The sequence below is a fragment of the Lepus europaeus genome, chromosome 6 (assembly GCF_033115175.1).
Source record: "Lepus europaeus isolate LE1 chromosome 6, mLepTim1.pri, whole genome shotgun sequence".
Classification (NCBI taxonomy): domain Eukaryota; kingdom Metazoa; phylum Chordata; class Mammalia; order Lagomorpha; family Leporidae; genus Lepus; species Lepus europaeus.
Window position 1 is genome coordinate 118866063 of NC_084832.1, and position 20220 is coordinate 118886282.

General features: G+C 47.7%; 1 protein-coding gene across 1 annotated transcript in view; it reads right to left on the reverse strand.

Moving 5' to 3' along the window:
* Positions 1-14890, reverse strand: part of ITPR2 (inositol 1,4,5-trisphosphate receptor type 2) — a 525149-nt gene extending 510259 nt beyond the window's left edge. Inside the window, exon 1 of the mRNA XM_062194964.1 lies at positions 14691-14890. Coding sequence (XP_062050948.1) covers positions 14691-14782 — 92 coding nt within the window. The 5' untranslated portion in view covers positions 14783-14890. The remainder of the gene's footprint in view (positions 1-14690) is intronic.
* Positions 14891-20220: the final 5330 nt, after the last annotated feature.

The window sequence follows — 20220 nt, forward strand, 5'->3', positions numbered from 1 at the left end:
AAAAGGTACTGTGAGAAGCCCTGGGGACACAACGATGAACAAAATCAACACAGTCTGTGCCCCTGCAGTTTCAAGTTTAGTGGGCAGAACAAACATCATCAAATACTCATAGAAGCAGAAGCAGAATTAAGATGACCAATTTGGGAAAGGAAAAATACAGGGTGCTGTGTGAGCTCACGGTGAAGGGATCTCACAGTCTGGGAGACCAAGGACAGTCCATCGCAAGAGTCACAGAGCTAAAATCCAAATGATAAGTAGGTGAAAGGCGTGCGGGTGAGAAGGGAAATGAACCAAACCACAAAAAGCATGTGAAAAGGCCCTGTGGCAAAAGGGAGCTCAGAATGTTTTTGCAACTAAAAAGAAAGTCAGAAAAGTCCAAGGAGCCTGAAGCAGACGGAAAGGAAGGGGGCTTACAGCTCTGAAACCTACAAGGCCTCACGCTTTGCTGGGCATAAGCATGTTCTGCCCAAATGTGAGACAACAAAAGGAAAATTTCCTCCAAGTCTGTACATGCGGTGTTTAAAAGCAGTAAAGCCTCAAGAGCAATAGTGAACACTTTAATTCCTAAGTCTTCAAGGCCTAAAGTGAAACACTAATCCACAATACTGTCATTCCACGGCCTTGTGACAGCTGCTCCGCTGCCACGTGGCTCAGGTTGCCAACCCACATCACTGCGCAGCCTCCTCCTCTCCGCTGGGAGCCTCCTTCCACTCTTCCTCTTCCCTCTGATAGGGCAAACTCTGTTTCACCCTCCTGCTCAATAATTCTTCAATGGCTTCATGATGCCTAAAAGAAAACCAGCATACACCTGCCTGGGTGTATCATGGTTAGAGCACACTAGAGCCAGGATTGGAGGATGCCTGCAGAACTGGTCCATTCCTTGCTGCTCTGTTATTCCAAGTGTGTTGGTCTAGGACAATTGATTTCCATGCCCCCGTTCAAAACAGTGGGAAGGAGATAAACACTACCCTTAAAGATTTGACTGCAAATTGAAGTTTGTGGTGACATCAGGCTAACAGAGAGGCTAGGAAACATAGTCTTCATCCTGGATACCCACAAACCCAAGTACTTCCATTGGTGCAAGAGAGAAAAATGAATTCAGGGGAATAACTAGAAGTGTCTATTTCAGACTTTGGAAATAACAGGCATTTTGTTAAATATGTTTCAAACTAAATGATGCAATTGATATTAAGTATTTAGAACTCACTGGATTAATTACAATTTCCATCTTGAAAAAAAATGTACAATGTAAATGTTCATGTATTTTTAGAAAACATCTGTTGAATAACATTATGGGTGTCCATAGCCACAGAAATTACTACCTCTCAAAACATCTACCTGAGAATTTACATAAACAAACCTTGATTCAGATTCTCCAATGATTAACAAATGATTCCCCAGTGACTAATAGGGGTCAGCATTGTGGTGCAGCAGGTTAAGCAACCCACTAGTTTGAGTTCCACTTTGAGTCCTATCTGCTCCACTTGCAATCCAGCACCCTATTAACACACCTGGAAAAGCAGGGGAAAATGGGCCAAGTACTTGGGACCCTGCCACCCCATGGGAGACCAGGATAGAGTTCTAGGCTCCCAGCTTCAGCCTGGTCCAGCCCCAGCCATTGCAGACCTTTGGGGAGTGAACCAACATATCAAAGATCTCTGTCTCTCTCTGTGTGTCACTCTGTCTTTCAAAAAAAATAAAATAAACCTTTTATGAAGAAAGGAAGGAAGGAAGAAAAAGAACTCCTGAGAGTTCCCACAGTAGCTGAGACTTTGAAATAAGCACGTGGTTTCTCCTCAACAGATAACAATGACTTCATTTGTACTGGCCAGGAAAGGACTCTTAAATCATGACTTGTCAAGTAAGTAAAGGTAAACAGAAGTTCTTTTCACATTTGTTTAACAACAAATCCTGCAGATGTGTTAATTTAATAATAGTTTTAATAATTAAAACTTTGACAATGAATTTTGGTTTGACTTAAAATGCCACTTATTATTTATCACTGCTAGCCACAAATATAGGACCCTATAGACAACAAAATTCCTTTCTTTATTTTCCCCACCTACCAAAGAAACAGAGCTGAAACTACCCTCTTTGAAAAAACAGCTGAATCCAAAAATCTACTTGAAATGCAAATGTTTAAGTAGTTGTGACCCTGATACTAGCAATGACCTTGAACACTTTCTCTAAACACCAGTAACTTGGTCCTTAAATCATTAACTTAATTTGGATTCCTAAGTTAACTGTGTTTGGTGATTTGAGCACTGGGTTTTTCAGGCCAGTGTCTTTATTTGAGATGTTATACTACACCAGCTGGATGTAACAGAAATGAAACAAACTGATAATACTTGGGATCTTCCATCTCAAAATTACTTTTTCCAAGAGAGTGATATTTTCAGACATTTTTTATAGAGGACTGTAGCATGTCAGAACTAGAAGAAATCAAACGACATTGCTTTATTTTTTCAAATTATTTTGAAAATCATTTTCACTTTATTTCTCTATTCTATATGTCGATAGCCTTCAAAGAAACCCTTATTTATACCTGGTTAGAGTGAAGATTCCCACATTAAGAGTCAATAACAGGGGCCAGCGCTGTGGCGTAGCGGGTAAAGCTGCTGCCTGTAGTGTCAGCATCCCATATGGGCACTGGTTCAAGACCTGGCTGCTCCACTTCCCATCCAGCTCTCTGCTACGGCCTAGAAAATTAGTAGAAGACTGCCCAAGTCCTTGGGCCCTGCACCCATGTAGGAGACCTGGAAGAAGCTCCTGGCTCCTGGCTTCGGATCGGCGCAGCTCTGGCCATTGCAGCCATCTGGGGAGTGAACCAGTGGATGGAAGGCCTCTCTCTCTCTCTCTCTCTGCCTCTCCTCTCTCTGTGAACAATGACTTTCATATAACTAAATAAATCTTAAAAAAAAAAAAAAAAGACTCAGCCAATAGATACAGTGTAACAATAAAAAACAAACATATTGACCCTAACCTATGATTAAATGTATTATTTCCCAGATACACAATCAGTGAATTTAAAAAATAGCAGTTTCAAAGTATCATATGCCCTATTCTACTTTTCTAAAGTTCTATAAATTCCCCCAACTACTGCCTGAGTTTCACATAAGCAAATTCTTGCCTACTAAACTTTTCCATCAATAGCAGTTGAAGTACAAAATGTTTCCCTGGATGTGTGATACACTATTCACCAAAAGAAAGGGCTGATGTCAGTTAAGAAATGGTCTCACAAAATGCTCACAACCCCACTCTCTGCACATATGAAAACAAAACTGAACTTACAGTGGGATCAACTTTTCTCCACTGTGGTTATGCAAACCATCATAAAAGGCCAAGTGGGTGACTCTTCCCAGAGTGTGAGTTGTATCACATGTCTGCCTGAGTGTGTGTACAGAGTATGACCCAAGTGCTTATTAAAGGACCCCTGATGGCAAGATTTAATGGCACCATAAATCCAATGACAACTTCCAAACATTGCAGAAGAACTGCCTATAGATCTCGAGGTGTTAAACAAGAAAGAATGGTGACACTGACTTGGTTCAAGAGAGGGACTGATGACTGGTTACTTGGAGATCTGAAAATATGTATATCCTAGTAAAATAAAATATTCAGTAAGTAACATTGTGTTAAATTAAATAAGCAGACACACAAAGACAGCTCTTATACGATTCCAGTTATCTGAGGTATCCAGAATAGACAAATTTAATGAGACACACACAGACTAGGAGATATCTGGGTATGAGAATACAGGGTTCCTGGCGCACTTGCTGCAAATGTTCTGCAGACAGACAGTAGTGACGGCAGCCTGGCATTCTAAGTGTACTTGATACCACTGAATTCCACACTTATAAATGGCTAAAATGATCAATTTTATGGAGCCAGTATTGTGCTGCAGTGGGTAAAGCCACTGCCTGGGCACTGGTTCATGTTCTAGCTGTGCCACTTCCAATCCAGCTCCCTACTAAAGTGCCTGCAAAGGCAGCAGAGGATGGCCCAAGTGTCTGGGCCCCTGCCACTCACATGGGAGACATCGATGAAACTCCTAGCTCCTGGCTTTTGCCTGGTCCAGCACTAGTTGTCACAGCCAACTGGCGAGTGAGCCAACAGATGCAAAATCAATCTCTCCTCTCTTTCCCTCCCTCCCTCCATATAACTCTGACTTTCAAACTAAATAAATCTTTTTAAAAAATGATCAGTTTTGTGCCGAGTCTTTTATTGTAGCTGCCCAGCAGGCAGTGACACGAAGCTCATGCCCAGGCCCCTCTGCTCCTTTTCCCCGTACCACAGTGAATCGGCAGCAGGCAGAACTTAGAGCCTTGCTCATAATGAGCTCCCTGGCAGCCAGATCTGGGACTGGGACTTGCCTGCACAGACCTAAGTGCTCAGTCCTGATCCAAGGCGAGGCCAAGTTCTATCACCCCATAATGGGAAACCTAAGAAGAGAGACACAGGAGCCAGGCATTGACGGATCCAAGCACGGGGCATGGTGGGGCCCACAGAGGACGTCCTGCTACTGGGACCCCCAAGCCCTGCTGGGTCCCTGCACTCCCTCAGGCTCAGCTGTGCTGCTCATCATTCAGATCCTTGCATCTCCTCCAGGCTCCTCACAACGTATCTCTTCCTCGGCTAACGGCAGCCTGAAACGGTGTCTGTTCCGTACCAACAAAGGACCTGACTTCCCACACAATACGAGCAGAGTCACTGAGTCTCACGCTTTACCCAGGTGGGCAATGTAATACCTAAGTATCCCTTCCCTCCCAAACCCCTGGGGCTTTTGCGATCAGATCCTTAAGAATCAGGACATAAATTGTTTTTCAAGGCTCCAAGGCCATCCACTAAAAAGTTTGCAAAGAGATGAATGAAACCTGAGTTGGAGAGCACTTAATTCCCTGATAATTTTACAAATAATACTCTAAGCTTTGCCACTAGAAAAGTTCACAACAATTTCAAAGCAGTTCTGGTGTTGGATTTTGGTGTTTATTTAGTCAGCTGGGCTTTGGTGTGTAGCTCGGGTGATCCATATAAATTCTCTATAATTAGGGGTGGGTGTTTGGCACAGCAGTTAAGCTACCACTCAGGACACCACCATCCCATATCAGAGTACCTGACTTGAGTCCCAGATCCTGCCTCCCGCTAATGCACCTTAGAGGCAGCAGATGAGAGCTCAAGTGCTTGGATCCCTGACACTGATGTCGGAGACCCAAATTAAGTTCCTGGCTTCTGGTACCAGTATGGCCCATCTCTGGAGGTTGTGGGCATTTGGACAGCGAATCAGTGGACAGAAGAACTACTCTTCTTTCTCTTCCTTTCAAAAAAATAAACTTTTAGAAAGTGTTGAATTCCCTATAAAACTTGAAGAACTGTCTTTTCCATAAGAGAAACTACGTGGAGAACAGTAATATCTGCCCTTAGCAACCGCTTCGGAGTCATTTTACTACCATTTCCCAGCTAACTAGGATTTACTCCATTAAAAACCTAAATTTCTCTAGAACTCTGTTCAGGAATTCTCTTGGATAACTAACATGTAATAAATAAAAGTCCAGCATTTTACAATCTTTCACAAACAGATTTTTATGATATACCAACAGTGACTCAAATTTCTCAGTAGCAGATGGGACCTCAACAACACGTCTGTATTCTAAGAATTTAGATATGAGTTTAGATTACATTGTGTTCACTTCCTTAGTCTTCCTCTGTGTTCACCCAACTCTACCCATCTATGGCCTTGTCATTTATTAAAACAAAAGGCAAAGAGGGCACAGTGGACTTCATACACAGTAGAAGGAGTGTGTGTTTTCTTACAGTCATATGCAGAATGAGAAATAATATTCCCAAAACTTATAGGAATCTGCACGACTCTTAAGTTCATGACTCATGAAGAGAAATTCTGAAAACACTGGGCAAACACAGTGAAAACCAGTATCTAAAGGGACTGCACACACTGCATGAATTTCCCCCCAAATAACTGCCACATTTCTTCTGCACTGGGCCTCACAGCCCAGCCTCATTATCTCAGGTCTCAGTCAACCCCGCCTACGTGACAATGATTCAAAGTGGTCTCCTGCCCAGGATCCGGCTACAGATACTGAAAGAAGGACTGTGTTTAGGAGAGAATTATTACAAACAGCTGAGTGCTTGGCAGCTCTTGACCCGTCTATTCCCCCACACCCAGCAAGGGTTCCATAAATATCCACTGAATGAATTAATGACGTAATCTGCGGTATGCTTTGGCATAAACCTCATCACCAGGAGACTCCTAATTCAGGATGGAACATACTTCCAATTTTATGATTAAAGTTGCTTTCTGAACAACCTAATCTGTAGCTCATTCTTAATTTAAGTCTGCGATCTGAAGGTGTGAGCTGGAGTGAACTATCTAACAGGTACTGTCAACCAATTACTGACTTGAATTTTAACAGAGCTAATCCATTTCATAGACAGTCAATAAAAATACTGATTTACTTCTCACCCAAAAAAAAAAGTCCCTTAACAAACTACCACTAAGATGACATAGGCAGTAGCACTAGGCTTACTAAAATGAACAAGTCAGCCAAGCTAAGTGTATACCACCTACATGTGTGAGCATATTTCTAAGACAAAACAGACTATGTATTTGCTGCATGCGTTAAATCAGCCATCATAAATGCTCAGCATTATTGGCTAAACATTTTTCCATAATACATTTTCAAATGCCAAAAAGCACCATGAACACAGTTTTAATGGCATACATAAGGCTGTGTCTTTCAGTAATACGCAATTTCCCAGTTTGTGGTTTTCTTCCACTATAATCAGGAAAATGCTTTATATATGCTTTTGAAGATAAAGATAATTAACAATAATAAGAAATGGAAGAGGCCTTTAATAATATCATTCTCACTTGAGTTAACTTTCCTGTCTACAAAAGTAAAAGATGCTAAATTAAAGAAACACATACAAGAGACCAATGCTGTAGCGCAGCGGGTTAAACTGCAATACACAATGCGAGCATCCCATATGGGCACTGGTTCGAGTCCCAGCTGCTCCACTTCCAATCCAGCTCCCTGCTAATGTGCCTGGGAAAGCAATGGAAGATGGCCCAAGTGCTTTGGCCCCTGCACCCACACGGGGAGACCTGGAAGAAGCTCCTGGCTCCTGGCTTCAGCCTGCTCAGCCCTGGCCATTGCAGACACTTTGGGGAGTGAACCAGTGGATGGAAGATAACTCTCTCTTCTGTATTTCTGCCTTTCAAATACATAAATAAATCTTTTATAAATAATCAAGAAACACATACAAAACCCAGGAAATATAGGAGACATAGAAATGAAAAGATTAACCCTGACTCATGACACAAGACCAACCACTTTCAATTTTTTTAATTAAAAGTATGATTTTCTAAAGGAATCAACTGAAAACTTCTCCATCTAAATCAGTATGGGATTTGAAAAATAAACACCAAAAAAAGATATCAATACACTTCAAAGGCACAGTTTTATCCAATGAATAAATAAATGAAAAATAAACATTAGTTTCATGTGTCTGATTATGACCCAGTAATCAATTTCCAAGTTCTGTTAACTTACAACAAAAAGTGAAACAGGCAGATACTTGGCCTAGCAGTTAAGATGCTGGCTAGGAAGCCCTCACCATGCAACAGAGTGACCAGGTTCAACTCCTGATTCCAGCTTCCTAGTAATTCAGACCCTGGGAGGCAGTGGTGATGGCTCAAGAACCTGGGGTCCTGCCACCCACATGGAAGACCTGGATTGCATTCTTGGCTCCTGATTCCAGTCTGGTCCAGCTCAGCACCAGCCACCATGGCCATCTGAGGAGTGAACCAGTGAAAGAAGAAGCTTATTTTGCACGCGCTCTGTCTGTGTGTGTGTGTCTCTCTCTCTCCCTCGCCTCCTCCCCGCCCGCCCCGCCGTGTATGTCTCTTTCAGCTTCTCAAATAAATTTTTTAAAAGGTCAAATCACTATTATACTAGAAGTGTGTCATAAAAGTACACTATTACTTCCTTCAAACTTTGTTAAAGTTGGAGTCTCTAATATTCTAAGTTATCTACATACTAATCTGTACAAGAATAGTTTTAGAAGGCTGGCATTGTGGCACAGCTGCCACCTACAACACTAGCATCCCATATCCAAGCTTAGGTTCGAGTCTTGGCTCCTCTACTTCCCATCCAGATCCCAGCTAATATGCCTGTGAAAGAGTGGAAAATGGCCCAAGAGCCTGAACCCCTTCCTCCCAAGTGGGAGTTCCTGGCTCATGGCTTTGGCCTGGCCCAGTCCCAACTGTGGCAACCATTTGGTGAGTGAATCAGTGAATGGAAGATCTCTCTCAATCCCTCTCCACCACCCCCACCCCTCTGCCTTTCAAGTAAATGAATCTTTAAAAGTGAGAGACAGAGAGAACAGAAGGGAAACGTGCTTGTGACAAGTGCTAAGTATGCAGAGAGAGAACGTTTCTGTTCTGCCTGCGAGGAAGCCAGGCAGGAAGCGGCGACTGCCCTCTCAACCACAGGGACACAGCCAGGGAAGGAATGCCGCCCCTTGCTCTGAACTGGGCGCTGTCAGCGCCAGTGGGCATCCGCAGAGGCATGGATGTTGTTAACCTGTCTGAGCCTCGGAGAGTCCGAGGCTGCAACGCTGCTCAGGGAATGACTTCCAGGCGTAAGAAAGAGCTGAAAATAGACTTTCTGCTCACCACTGCAAAGGCTGCCGTTGTACTTAAGGTTTCAAGTTCCACACCACACGTCTAACCCTGAGACTTTCCAAAAGAACTCGAGCTTCTAGATTCTCTCATTGTCCGACTTGCCACTGAACACACGCAAAACGTCCACAGGATTTTTAGATATTTTTACTGCCCTATCACATGTCTCAGTCAAAACAAAGCTAAGTTTACGTGCCCAGTGACAGCAAGAAACAACAGCTATTATTTGGAAGGGCTCTATTTGGAAGATACCGAATATAACTCACAAATTACACAACAAAAAAAAAGTTGACTGTAGCCGTTCTGTGCTTCATCCATGACTCCCCACTCCGTTAAGGGGAAGATTTTTAAAACTATAAAAATAATAACTAAATAAATAAAAGAAGAAAATATAATAAACCAAATCTGCAGACACTTAAATATCAAAAACGTTCAGCAGGAAACAAGATCAGGAAGGGAAATTCAACGGACTACCACCGGGAACAATAAATGTAAGCATTCACACAGTCTTATTCACCCAAGGCATTAAGTCAGAATCGTAAACTGTGCGGCCCCTGGCCACCCCACACGACACCCGTCATCAAACATGGAAGAATCTGATGAACTAGGCAAAATCAAATAGGAAGTACAAAAAGGGGGGCCCCTCTTCTGTCACTCTGAGTAAGACTATACTGAGGCTCGGAGTCCGAGGGTGGCACTTCGCAGCACACTGAGACCTTCGCTAGTGGGTGTTGCCGCTTCTGAGACCCTGAGAAGATACCTCAAGCCAAAAGTAGCAATTGGGTGGCCACGCACATATAGAAATGCACACAAACACACACACTTTCCCCTTACTAACCGCTCAACAACATGGCAACCGTCAAGCTAGGAATGATACACCCTACACTGATTCTGCCACACTCAAGCCTCACCACTCGCCAAGTCACTGCACCCACTGCTGTAAAATGTGCACCGGGAAACAAACCCAGGTGTAGAGAAAAAGGAGGGAAGGTGGAGGGACCCCTAACACTGCACTTGAACTCCAACAGAATATCCAAACTTCCCTCTCTCCTTTTCAAAAGAAAAATAAAAAACAACTCTAAGATTTACCAGTACAAAAAAAAAAATCAGTTGACTTAAACTGCTGTTCACTATCTTTGTCTGACAGGATTTAAAGCAGTTTTCCAAAAGTCAACACAAGTATTTCCTAAATAGGTCATTAGATGAAAATTAAATCAGGAAATACAAACCCTGCCCCTGCACCTATACAAACTAAGAGAAGCACAAGAACTATAACTCAGTTTTGCAACCACTCAGGACCCAGAAACAGCAGATAAGCACAGCTCAAAGGGTAATTGGGAGAAAAGGGAGAAATGCAAATCTATGCAACTAGGCATCCACATTTTGCACAGACCAAGCAGCCCAACTGAAAAGCTGGGTCACAGGGCCTAAAAATACCCTCCCACATTTCCAGTCCGAAGAGCCAGGAGGGTCCTGCTAAACGCAAATATGGTGAAACTCCAAGGCTTTCTCAGCTGAAAAATTCATTACCTTATTGCAAAAATTCCCCAAAGCTGCGTAACAACCACTCATATCCTCTAGAACTTACTTACACATGGAATATTAAAATCAGGTGGAATTTATCTGCAAAAGAAGCACCTATTCACTACTCTGAAATGCTGTATAAATAAAAGCAGTCCTCATTAACTACCTTCCAAAGCTGAATTGGAGAAACCACCAGGCTACTTACTGAAAGTGTCAAATACATGAAGAGCTCAAACGGAAAGCAGAACTTTAACGCTGGTTTTTAGCTCTCCTGTTGAGTTTTTCCCATTACCCAAGAAGGAATGGTTCTGCCTAAACAGATACTAAGCGACTGTCTCCCACTCCTTTCTCTGATTCCCTGTGACAACTCATACGCCTTTGAAGAAAATCTGCTACTTCGCATGCAAGAATATATGCAAGATGTAAATTTTCCTGGCAACTTTCTAAAAAAGAAATCTTTCTTTTCTGTCTCTTTCACTCATTTTTTTAACACCAGCAGGGAGAAGGAGGACAGCATCTAGGCTCCTTATTAGTCTCCAGGGTGATGTGCTGGCACGAAAAGAGAATACACCATCAAGACACTGGCTAATTAGCAGCCGACCTACGACAGCCTCCAACTCACAGAGGAGCAGGGAAATTCAACCAGAAATGTGTGCTCTGCCTCCCATACAGGAAGGGTACAAATAATGGCCCGACAACAATACAGTAAGAAACACGACTACCACACTGCTTTGCTTTCATAGCCCTCAAACAGACCTGTAAAATAAAACATCCACAAGTGAGGGATGGCACCCCAATATTTGCCTAGAAAAGAGTTCATGAGCTATCTGAGGACAAGGTGGTTGGTTGCTACACAGGCTAAACAAAGACCTAAACATCAAAACCAAGCACAGGCATTAAAAAAAAAAAAAAAAAAAAAAAAAAAGCTGTGCAATGTCACACAGACAAGAGAGGAAACAAAATAACCACGTATGAAGTCAACAGTGGATTTCCTAGGAAAAATGCATCAGATTAAACCATTATTAAATTAAATGAGAGTGTTTCTCAATCTTGGATATTTTTCATCTCTGAATTGCAAAAAATTACTTTGAATTGCAAAAAATTACTTTATATACACAATCCTTAACTTTGAAAACTGCCTCCATGTTAATAAGAATCAATGACATAAGCACAGACTACATCCTTCTAAATCATGATCAAGGGGCACGCTTTGGACACAGCAGTTAAGTTGCTCCTGGGGACGCCAGAGTCCCTGGGCTTGGATCTCAATCCCACTTCTGATCCAGCCCCCCGCTAATGCATGCCCTGTGAGAGGCAGCAGGTGACAGCCCAAGTATAAGAGTCCCTGTCACCCACATGGGAGACCAGGACTGACTTCCAAGCTCAACCTGGCCCAGCCCCACCTGTTACAGGCATCTGGGGAGTGAACTAGCAAATGGAGTTTTTTTTTCTCTCTCTCCCCTCTGCCATTCAATTAGTAAATAGCTTTTTAAAAAAATAAACTAGGATCAATTATCTTGTTTAGCTTTTGAAGGCCAAAAAACTCAGTCTTAGCATCTTACCTGACAACTCCTATAGGGACACACATTTTGATGGTTGGAGGGTCACAGAAAGGGGCTGCAGAGGCCATGGGCAAACCTACACATCTGGGCACAAGAGCCCAGCCACTTCTGTCAAGACGCGAGACTTAAGGTCAGGAAAACAAGTTCACTCCTTTCTTCCTCAGCCTCCTGTCCTCCCTTGCATGACTTTTAAATTTCATAGTTACAAGAATAGAAAACTTTTTAAAGACGGTTCCAGATGTTTTTGGAAAGCAACTTGGTAGTTTGTGTGATGCAATTAAAATTCAGAAATGTGCATTCACAAGATGGTAATTTCAGCTTTAATTCTGCTCAATATTCCCAACTTTTAAAAAAGCCCCATGCTTTCCAAACGGCCCTTTTTCAAAGCAGAAAGGAGCTATACTTCTGTGCATCATCGATATGATTGTCCTTACTGTCGTGTGAGATATCAAGCACATTCATAGCTGGCCTTGATTATTCTGTACATATTCTCTCCACCCAGCACCCGCTGAAATCCCAGCAAGCACTGGGCTCCCACTGACCACCCTTGGCACACTCTTCTGGAAGGCCAGGAACCTGCACGAGGGCACATCCAACCATGCAGAAGCAAGCTCCAGGAAGCAGGGATGCTCATACCCAACTCCTGGCTTCTCAAGCGCTACCCAGGGTCAGAACCTCGGAAAAAGCACCCCTCCCAGCACCACGTCTCAGCAACAGCAGCGTCTCCAGAGAACCCCTCAGTTCACAACGAGCCTGCAGGAGGACCTGGTCACAGTGAACCTCCGCTAAACTCAGTTCATTCACAGAAAAATAATATACCTCACAACTTCCAGGGTGCTTCAAAAACCTCACGGATGTGGAATGCAAAGTCTATTTTGGTGCAAAAAGCTTTGGGTGCTGGCATTGTGGCACAGGGGGCTGAGCACCCTACGACGATGCCAGCATTCCACAAGAGCACCAGTCTGATTCCCGGCTGCTTCACTTCCCATCCAGCTCCCTGCTAATGCCCCTGGGAAAGCAGCAGCAAATGGCCCAACTCCTTGGGCCCCTGCACCTACATGGAAGACCTAGATGGGGTTTCCAGGCTCCCAGCTTCAGCCTGGCCTAATCCCGGCTGTTGCAGCCATTTAGGGAGTCAAAGAGTAGATGGAAGACCTTTCTCTCTGTGACTCTGCCCTTCCAATAAATGAATAAAAAAAAAACTTCAAAATCAAAGTTTTTTTTTTTCCATAATAAGCATTTTCTATGAACTTGCTTAAAAGATTAATACATCCTAAGAAAACTCAACTTTGAAAGTACTGGAAAGAAATACTGAGCATATTTGAGAAGACTCAGGCTGGTTTTTCTCAAGGCTTAAAGATTATCTGTTATGTGTAACTGACGAAAAGCATTCCCGGCTGGAACTCTGCAGACAGGATTAGAGCTCTGAGACTGTTTTTTGGGTGAGTCGCACCATTTCTCTCCGCTTCAGTTTCCCGATCTCTGAGCAGGGCAGATTCTACAAGGGTTAAAGCAGCTTCCTGAGATACCAACAACAGCCTTCTGCTATTCACTTTTCTAAGTCATCCTTGGGCATGCAAACACGTGGCCTTTCTACTATTTTGTTCACAAACACAACTACTGCTCCGTGACAGCCTCGGATGAGATGTGCCTGCACCATGCTAAGCCCTCTACCTATCCCAGCCACCTTGTTCACAACTCTGCAAGGTGGGGACATCATTACTCCTCCCAGCTTTAGAACACTGGACACTGAGGCACGCGGAGGTTATGCAGCTTGCTCAGGGTCACTAGGTTGACAAGTGGAAGAGCCAGGATTCCAACCCAAGCACCCTGTCCCTGCACCCCACCCACCCCCCGCCTTAACTCCTGCAGCGCACACACCCAGAGCGCCTCCCTCGGCAGAGTTCATCCTGCCAAGTGTTGACAGGGTCCCAAAAACTGAACCCGCACGTGCACGCTCTCAAACACAAACCCAGCACAGGCACCTGCCACTGACAGTTCTCCCCAGCACGCTTCAGTTTCACGAGTGAATAACACTGATGCAAAGGGAATTAAACTAAATCCACCTGCCTTCCTTCACTCATTAAGGGAATCGTCCCAACAGCAGGAACTGGGGGAGGAATGGTGACCTCCATCCAGGTCCCAGTGCTGAGCAGGCGGGAGCTTACAACAGGGCTGCGGGCACGGCCCAGGGCCAGGGCGTGCTAAGTCAGGCTCCCCGACAACCGCACACAGGGACCAGGGCCCTGCGACCTCCGAGGCTGGGGAGCCCAGGCGTTGAGGCCACGAGGCGTGAGAGAGTTGAGCACCGCAACACGCCGCAGCGTGCGGCTCCAGGGCACGCCGGCTGCACACCGGACTTCACGACCCGGCCAGGCAGAGCGCGCGGGCCATCACGGAAGTCCCGGGTCACGGCTTGGCCCGCTGCTTTACACACAGGGGGAGCGCAAGACCCCGGCGCAGGGCTGAGGCCCGGGCCAGCCAAGCGAACAGCGCGGGTCCCGGCCCCCAGGACCCGGAGTGGGGAGCCCCCCGGGGTCGCTGAGGGCGCCGGGCAGCGCCAGGGCCACGGCGGGCTCCTCCCGTGGGGCCACGCCACGCCGCCTCGCGCGCCGGTTTCACGTCCAAGGCCGCGCACTTCGGTGGAAGCCGCCCGCGAGAGCCGAACACGAGGCGCTCCGCGTTCGCTTTAAAGGGAAACACGCGCGCGCCGCGGCCCCAGCAGCCCACGGAGACGCCGCCGCCGGCCCGGCCCGGCCCGACCCGGCCCGGCCCGGCCCCGGACTCACTGCCCCCTTGCGGGACGGGTCTCCCGGCCCGGGACGGCCCAGCCTCGCCGCCGCTTCCCGCGCGCGCGGGCGCCCGGAGCGCACGGCGCTGTCCCTGAGGTGAACACGGCCGCTTACCCCAGGGTGCTGATGAAGCCGTTGACCGAGCCCTCGGCGTACAGGGACACGATGTCCCCGATGTAGAGGAAGCTGGACATCTTATCGGACATGCTGCCTCATGCTCCGCGTCCGCGGGGCCGGGGGGCGCGGCGCAGCCCACACCCCGCGACGTGCGCAGCGCCGCCGCCCCGCAGGTTTCCTGTTCCTTCCCGAAGTTTTCTCTCCGACACCTTCGCTCCTCCTCCGCCGCCGCCCCGCGCTGCCCTCCGCTCTCCGCGCCCCGCCGCCGCGGTCGCCTCGGCCGCCCCGCGGGAGCTGGAGGTGGCGGAGCCCCCTCGGTCCCCTCAGGGGAATTTTTTTTTTTTTTTTTTGGACCAGGTGGCGGTGCCCATTGGGCGACGGGGCGGAGAGGCGCCCGGGAGGAGGGGCGTCCGACCAATCAGGGCGCGGCGGCTGGGGGCGGAGCTGGGCCGGGGGCGGGGCCGCCCGAGGGGAAGCCGGGCCGCACCGGGCCCGCGCGGGGGCCGGGCGCTGGGGGGCGCTAGAGGAGACTCAGCGCGGGCCTGGGAAAGCGCAGAAGCCAGCGTGGGGCAGAACCGGAGGCTGAGACCCAGGCCGCGGCGGGGCGCAGAGCGGGGCTGAGCCCGCCCTGCAGAGCCTGGAGCTGGAAGAGACCAGAGTGGATGAGCCGGCTGCGGCGGGGCTGCGTAATTTGCTCGCCACGGGGAGAGGAAGGCGTGGATAGAGCAAGGAAAAAATAATAAATAAACAAAAAGGAGAAAAAATAGCTCAATCTGGAGCTTGCCCTTCCCCCGTCGCTCGGCCGAGCCAGCGGTTTCTGCATCGGCCGGCGCTGGCCGGGGCCCAGGGGGGCTGAGCTTTCTCCGCCCGAGCCGCCGCCGCGCTGACAGCACTGCCTGTCTCCTTGCAGAGCTCCTCCTGCTCCAGCGGCTGCGGGCGCACCCGGAGGCGGGCCGGGTCGTTCGCCCACCCTTTTGTAGGACAGGGAGGCGGCTGACGCCCCGTGCCGCCTGTCGCCGGCTCCGCAGAAGGCAGAGCAACCCGGGGCGTGCAGGAGGCTGGCTGCCAAGTTGTCCAAAGACCGAACTGTAGCTTAGGGTTCAAAGGGTGGCTGGGCTGAGGTTCGTCATCAGGGATGGAACCTGAAAGAGGAATAAACTGATAGGAGACGTGTGGACTTGCGGAGCACACACACCGAGGGCAGGACAGGCAGGGCAGTGCTGGGTGTTTGCAGACCGAGGCACGTGCTGGCCCTCTCACCCTGCGGGGGACAACTCCGCTCTGCTCCCGGCCGCGGTGGGTGTGTGCCTTTGCAAAAGGTTAGGAACTCAGGGCCGCCGGTGACACGGCAGGAGCCTCCCACGGAGCAAGGTGTTGACCCTGGGAAGAGGAGTTGCTGCTTATTCTAAGGGGCCGTGCGTGCCGTTCTGGGGCTCCCCCATGGTTCCCCCCGGGGCCTGGCCTCCAAGGGATGTCCAGCAATTCCTGGCTGGCATCATGAACGCTCCTCTTGGCCTCCTCAAGGCACAAACCATCTGTGGAAGGCATGCAGAATGAGTGGGTGATGCTATGATGATGAACACATAAAAGCACCAGGCCCTTCCCCGGGCTCAGGCTCCTCCTGGTGGGCTTGTCCCCTTAGCCGGAAGCAGAGTCCTCCAGAACTCTGAGCCCAGCAGAGGCGCCCAGTTGCCTGGCCTAAGGGCACCCGTGATCTGAGACACCCCTCAAAGCCTCAAAGTCTCCCCGCCTTGCTGCTATTAACGACTGCACATCTGGAGCCTTTACCAAACTGGAAACACCCTGTCACTCATGTCTCAGCCCTCCCCGGACTGGCGGTGCCTATTTCAGGTTTCAATAAATATTTGCGAGATGAGTGAAATAATATGTGCATAATATAGAATTTTTTCAGTGCCTGAAGATTTGCATTACCCCAGTGATAAGAACACTGGGTGCTGTGAGCATTCCTTTAACCAGATAGCATTCAAACAGTCTCCTGCTCTGACATGGACTCACTTCAGCAGAAGCCCCAGTCACCAAGTCCTTAAAAAAAATCCAGAGAGAGTAGCAATAAACAGCACAGAGTATAGTGTTTAAAATGTTTACTCCCAGGGCCAGCACTGTGGCGTAGTAGGTTAAGCCTCTGCCTCCTGGTGCCCACATTCCATATGGAGTCCCAGCTGCTCCACTTCTGATCCAGCTCTCTGCTATGACGTGGTAAAGCAGTAGAAGATGGCCCAAGTGCTTGGGCCCCTGTACCTGCATGAGAGACCAGGAAGAAGCTCCTGGATCCTGGCTTCTGATCAGCCCAGCTCCAACCATTGCAGCCTTCTGGGGAGTGAACCAGCGGATGGAAGACCTCTCTCTGTAACTCTGCCTCTTGAATGAATGAATGAATGTTTTTAAAAATGTTTGCTCCCAAAGGATTATATATCTTAAAAATAAGGTTCCAATAAAGAGTTCTTCCAGCAGTGATGTTTTCGGGGTTCTTTATTACTCAGCGGTGCCTTGGAGCTCCTCAGATCAATACTAGTGGTGAAAGGGGTTGCCATCTACTATCTGTCAACTGAGTGTTTTGTGAATTGCTTTCCTTTCTCCCCTGTGCTGTAATAAATATAATTTTAAATATATTACTGGTTTATTGAGCAGGATGCCTCCTAAGATACAAATAAAATCAACTTTTCAACAGCACTCTGTCAAATCCACATGTCTGTTCCTTAATAATGTTCCAAGGAGAGCCCTTGCCTTTAGAGTTGGGTATGATTAATTAAATACTCTCTCTCTCTGTCTCTCTGTCTCTCTCTGTCTCTCTGTCTCTCTCTGTCTCTGTCTCTCTCTCTCTCACACACACACACACACGCCTGTCCAGTCCAGTTTACAAAGTTGGGCTCACCTCTTGCAGGCACCCTCAGCCGTGAGGGAGGGGCGTGGTCTGCTCTTTTACCTACTCTGCGACTTCTCTGCTGGGGTGCAGAAGTCGGAGCAGGGTGAAAAGAGCAAACATATTCTGAACTCGGTGTGGGATTTGGGCCCTGGCTTGGCTTCCACTGCTGTCCGGTCAACACTGACTGTTTGCAGGGTCAACCCTGACCTCTGCTGGGTGCAAGGATGACATTTCAGGGGCTCAGAAGGGCCCCTGCACCCCCACAGTTCCTTGGAGTGGATGAGCTGGCAAGGCATGACTTCTTCCCTCATCTCCACCTGGCCTGTGCACCCCACAGGCAGACTATCCCCTGGGGTGGCGTCCTAGCAAGTCTGGCCTCCTTTTGTCCATGGGAGATACTGGCAAGATCCTTGGTGTGCTGGTACAGCCAATGCAGTAGCATAAGGCCCTGTGTCTGGCAGGTGCCCAGGCAGGGGCTGGCGTTGTGGTGCAGAGGTTTAAGCCACCACTTGTGATGCTGGCATCCCATATTCGAGCACCAGGCTCCAGTCCTGGCTGCTCCACTTCCAATCCAGCTCCCTGCTGATGCACTTGGGAGGCAGCAGAAGATTGTCCAAGCAGTTGGTCCCCTGCCACCCATGTAGGAGTCCTGGATGGAGTTCCTGTCTCCTGACTGTGGCCTGGCCCAGACCTGGCTGTTGGGGGCATTTGAAGAGTAAACCAGGGCATGAAAGAAATCTCTCTCTCTCAAAAGATTTATTTATTTATTTATTTATTTATTTGAAAGTTCGAGTTACAGAGAGAGGGAGAGACACAGAAACAGAGATCTACCATCCAATGGTTCACTCCCCAGATGACCACAATGACCAGCACTGGGCCAGGCCAAAGCCAGAATCCACTTCTTCTAGGTCTCCTATGTGGATGGCAAAGGTCCAAACACTTGGGTCATCTTCTGCTGATCTTCCCAGGCCATTATCAGGGAACTGGATTGGAAGTGGAACAGCCAGGACACGAGCGATCACTCATTCTCTCTCTCTCTCTCTGGCTCTGATTTTCAAATGAAGAAATAAAAAAGATTGCCATCCTGAAATACATGATCCTTTTTAAAGTTTTACATATTTATTATTTGTAAGGCAGAATGACAGAGAGAAAGAATTTTCCATCTGCTGATCATTCTCCAAATGCCCACAACAACCAGGGCTGGGCAAGCCAAAGCCTGTAGACGAGAACGCCATCAGTGTCTCCCACGGGGGTGGCAGGGACACAAGTACTTGAGCCATCAACTCTGCTTCACACTGTGCACAGCAGCATGAAGCTGGATCAGAAGCCGAGCGGGGACTGAAACCCAGCCTCTCCGATACGGGATGTGAGCATCCTGAGCGAAGTCACCACTCAGAGTGCCCACCCCTCATGGTCATTTTTAAACAAGCCCTGCATTTTTGTTTTGCACTGAGCCCTCCTAATTGCATAGCCAATCCTAGATGCAAGCATCCCTACCACACAAAAGAGTGGACCTAGAACTGCCCTACTGATCCCCTTTATTTCACCAATCTCTCTCCAATTCCTGTTCCCATCTCACAGCCGTCAACACATCTGACCCAGCAGGTCAACCCCAACTGGGAGATGGGAGGTGAGGCTCTGCCCTCCAAAACACTCACCAGGGAGATGGGAGAGAGCTCTGCTCCTAGATGCACTGCTCTGCCGATTGACCACGGTCACTCCATATTCACCAGGCAGCATTCCGCAGAGGTACTCCCTGAGGAATACAGGTGAGTCATCTACACTCGCTGCTGCGAATTCCTAAGAAATGTGTCAGCATGGCTTCCGGGACCAAGCACAGAAAGGAGAAAAGGTCAGTGGCTTAGGGGTGAATCTGACCATCTTCAACCTAGTCATTTTTTTAATTTTCCCTACTTAATTACTATCATTCTTTGCACACATGCATACACAAGTGTGCCTCTTCTCTGCACTGGGAGCAGTTGGGAGCCAACAGGGCAGAAGCTCACCCAAAGTACTCTCATTTCCAACAGCCCGGCTATTATGTCCCAGATCTGGAAGAGGATTCGTTAGTGCTATATCCCTGATGTTCACATATTTTCTTGCAAAATTTGCATCTTGATCTTATTTATTGTGTCTTACTGCCTCCCCTTCTGCAAAAATATTCTTCCAACCGGGGCTGGCACCATGGCTCACTTGGTTAATCCTCCACCTGCAGCGCCGGCATCCCATATGGGCGCTGGGTTCTAGTCCTGGTTGCTCCTCTTCCAGTCAGGCTCTCTGCTGTGGCCCGGGAAGGTAGTGGAGGATGGCCCAGGTCCTTGGGCCCCTGCACCCACATGGGAGACCAGGAGGAAGCACCTGGCTCCTGGTTTCGGATTGGAGCAGCGTACCAGCTGTAGCGGCCATTTGGGGGGCGAATCAACAGAAGGAAGACCTTTCTCTCTGTCTCTTTCTCTCTCTCTCTCACTGTCTAACTCTATCTGTCAAATAAAAAAAAAAATTCTTCCAACCTATTTGATAGAATCACATTATATATACTCTGCTTATTGGTGAATTGCTCCTGGCTTAATCTGATCCTGGCATCACAATTCTTTTTTATTTTTTTTTATTTAAGATTTATTTTATTTAATTCTTTGGAAGGCA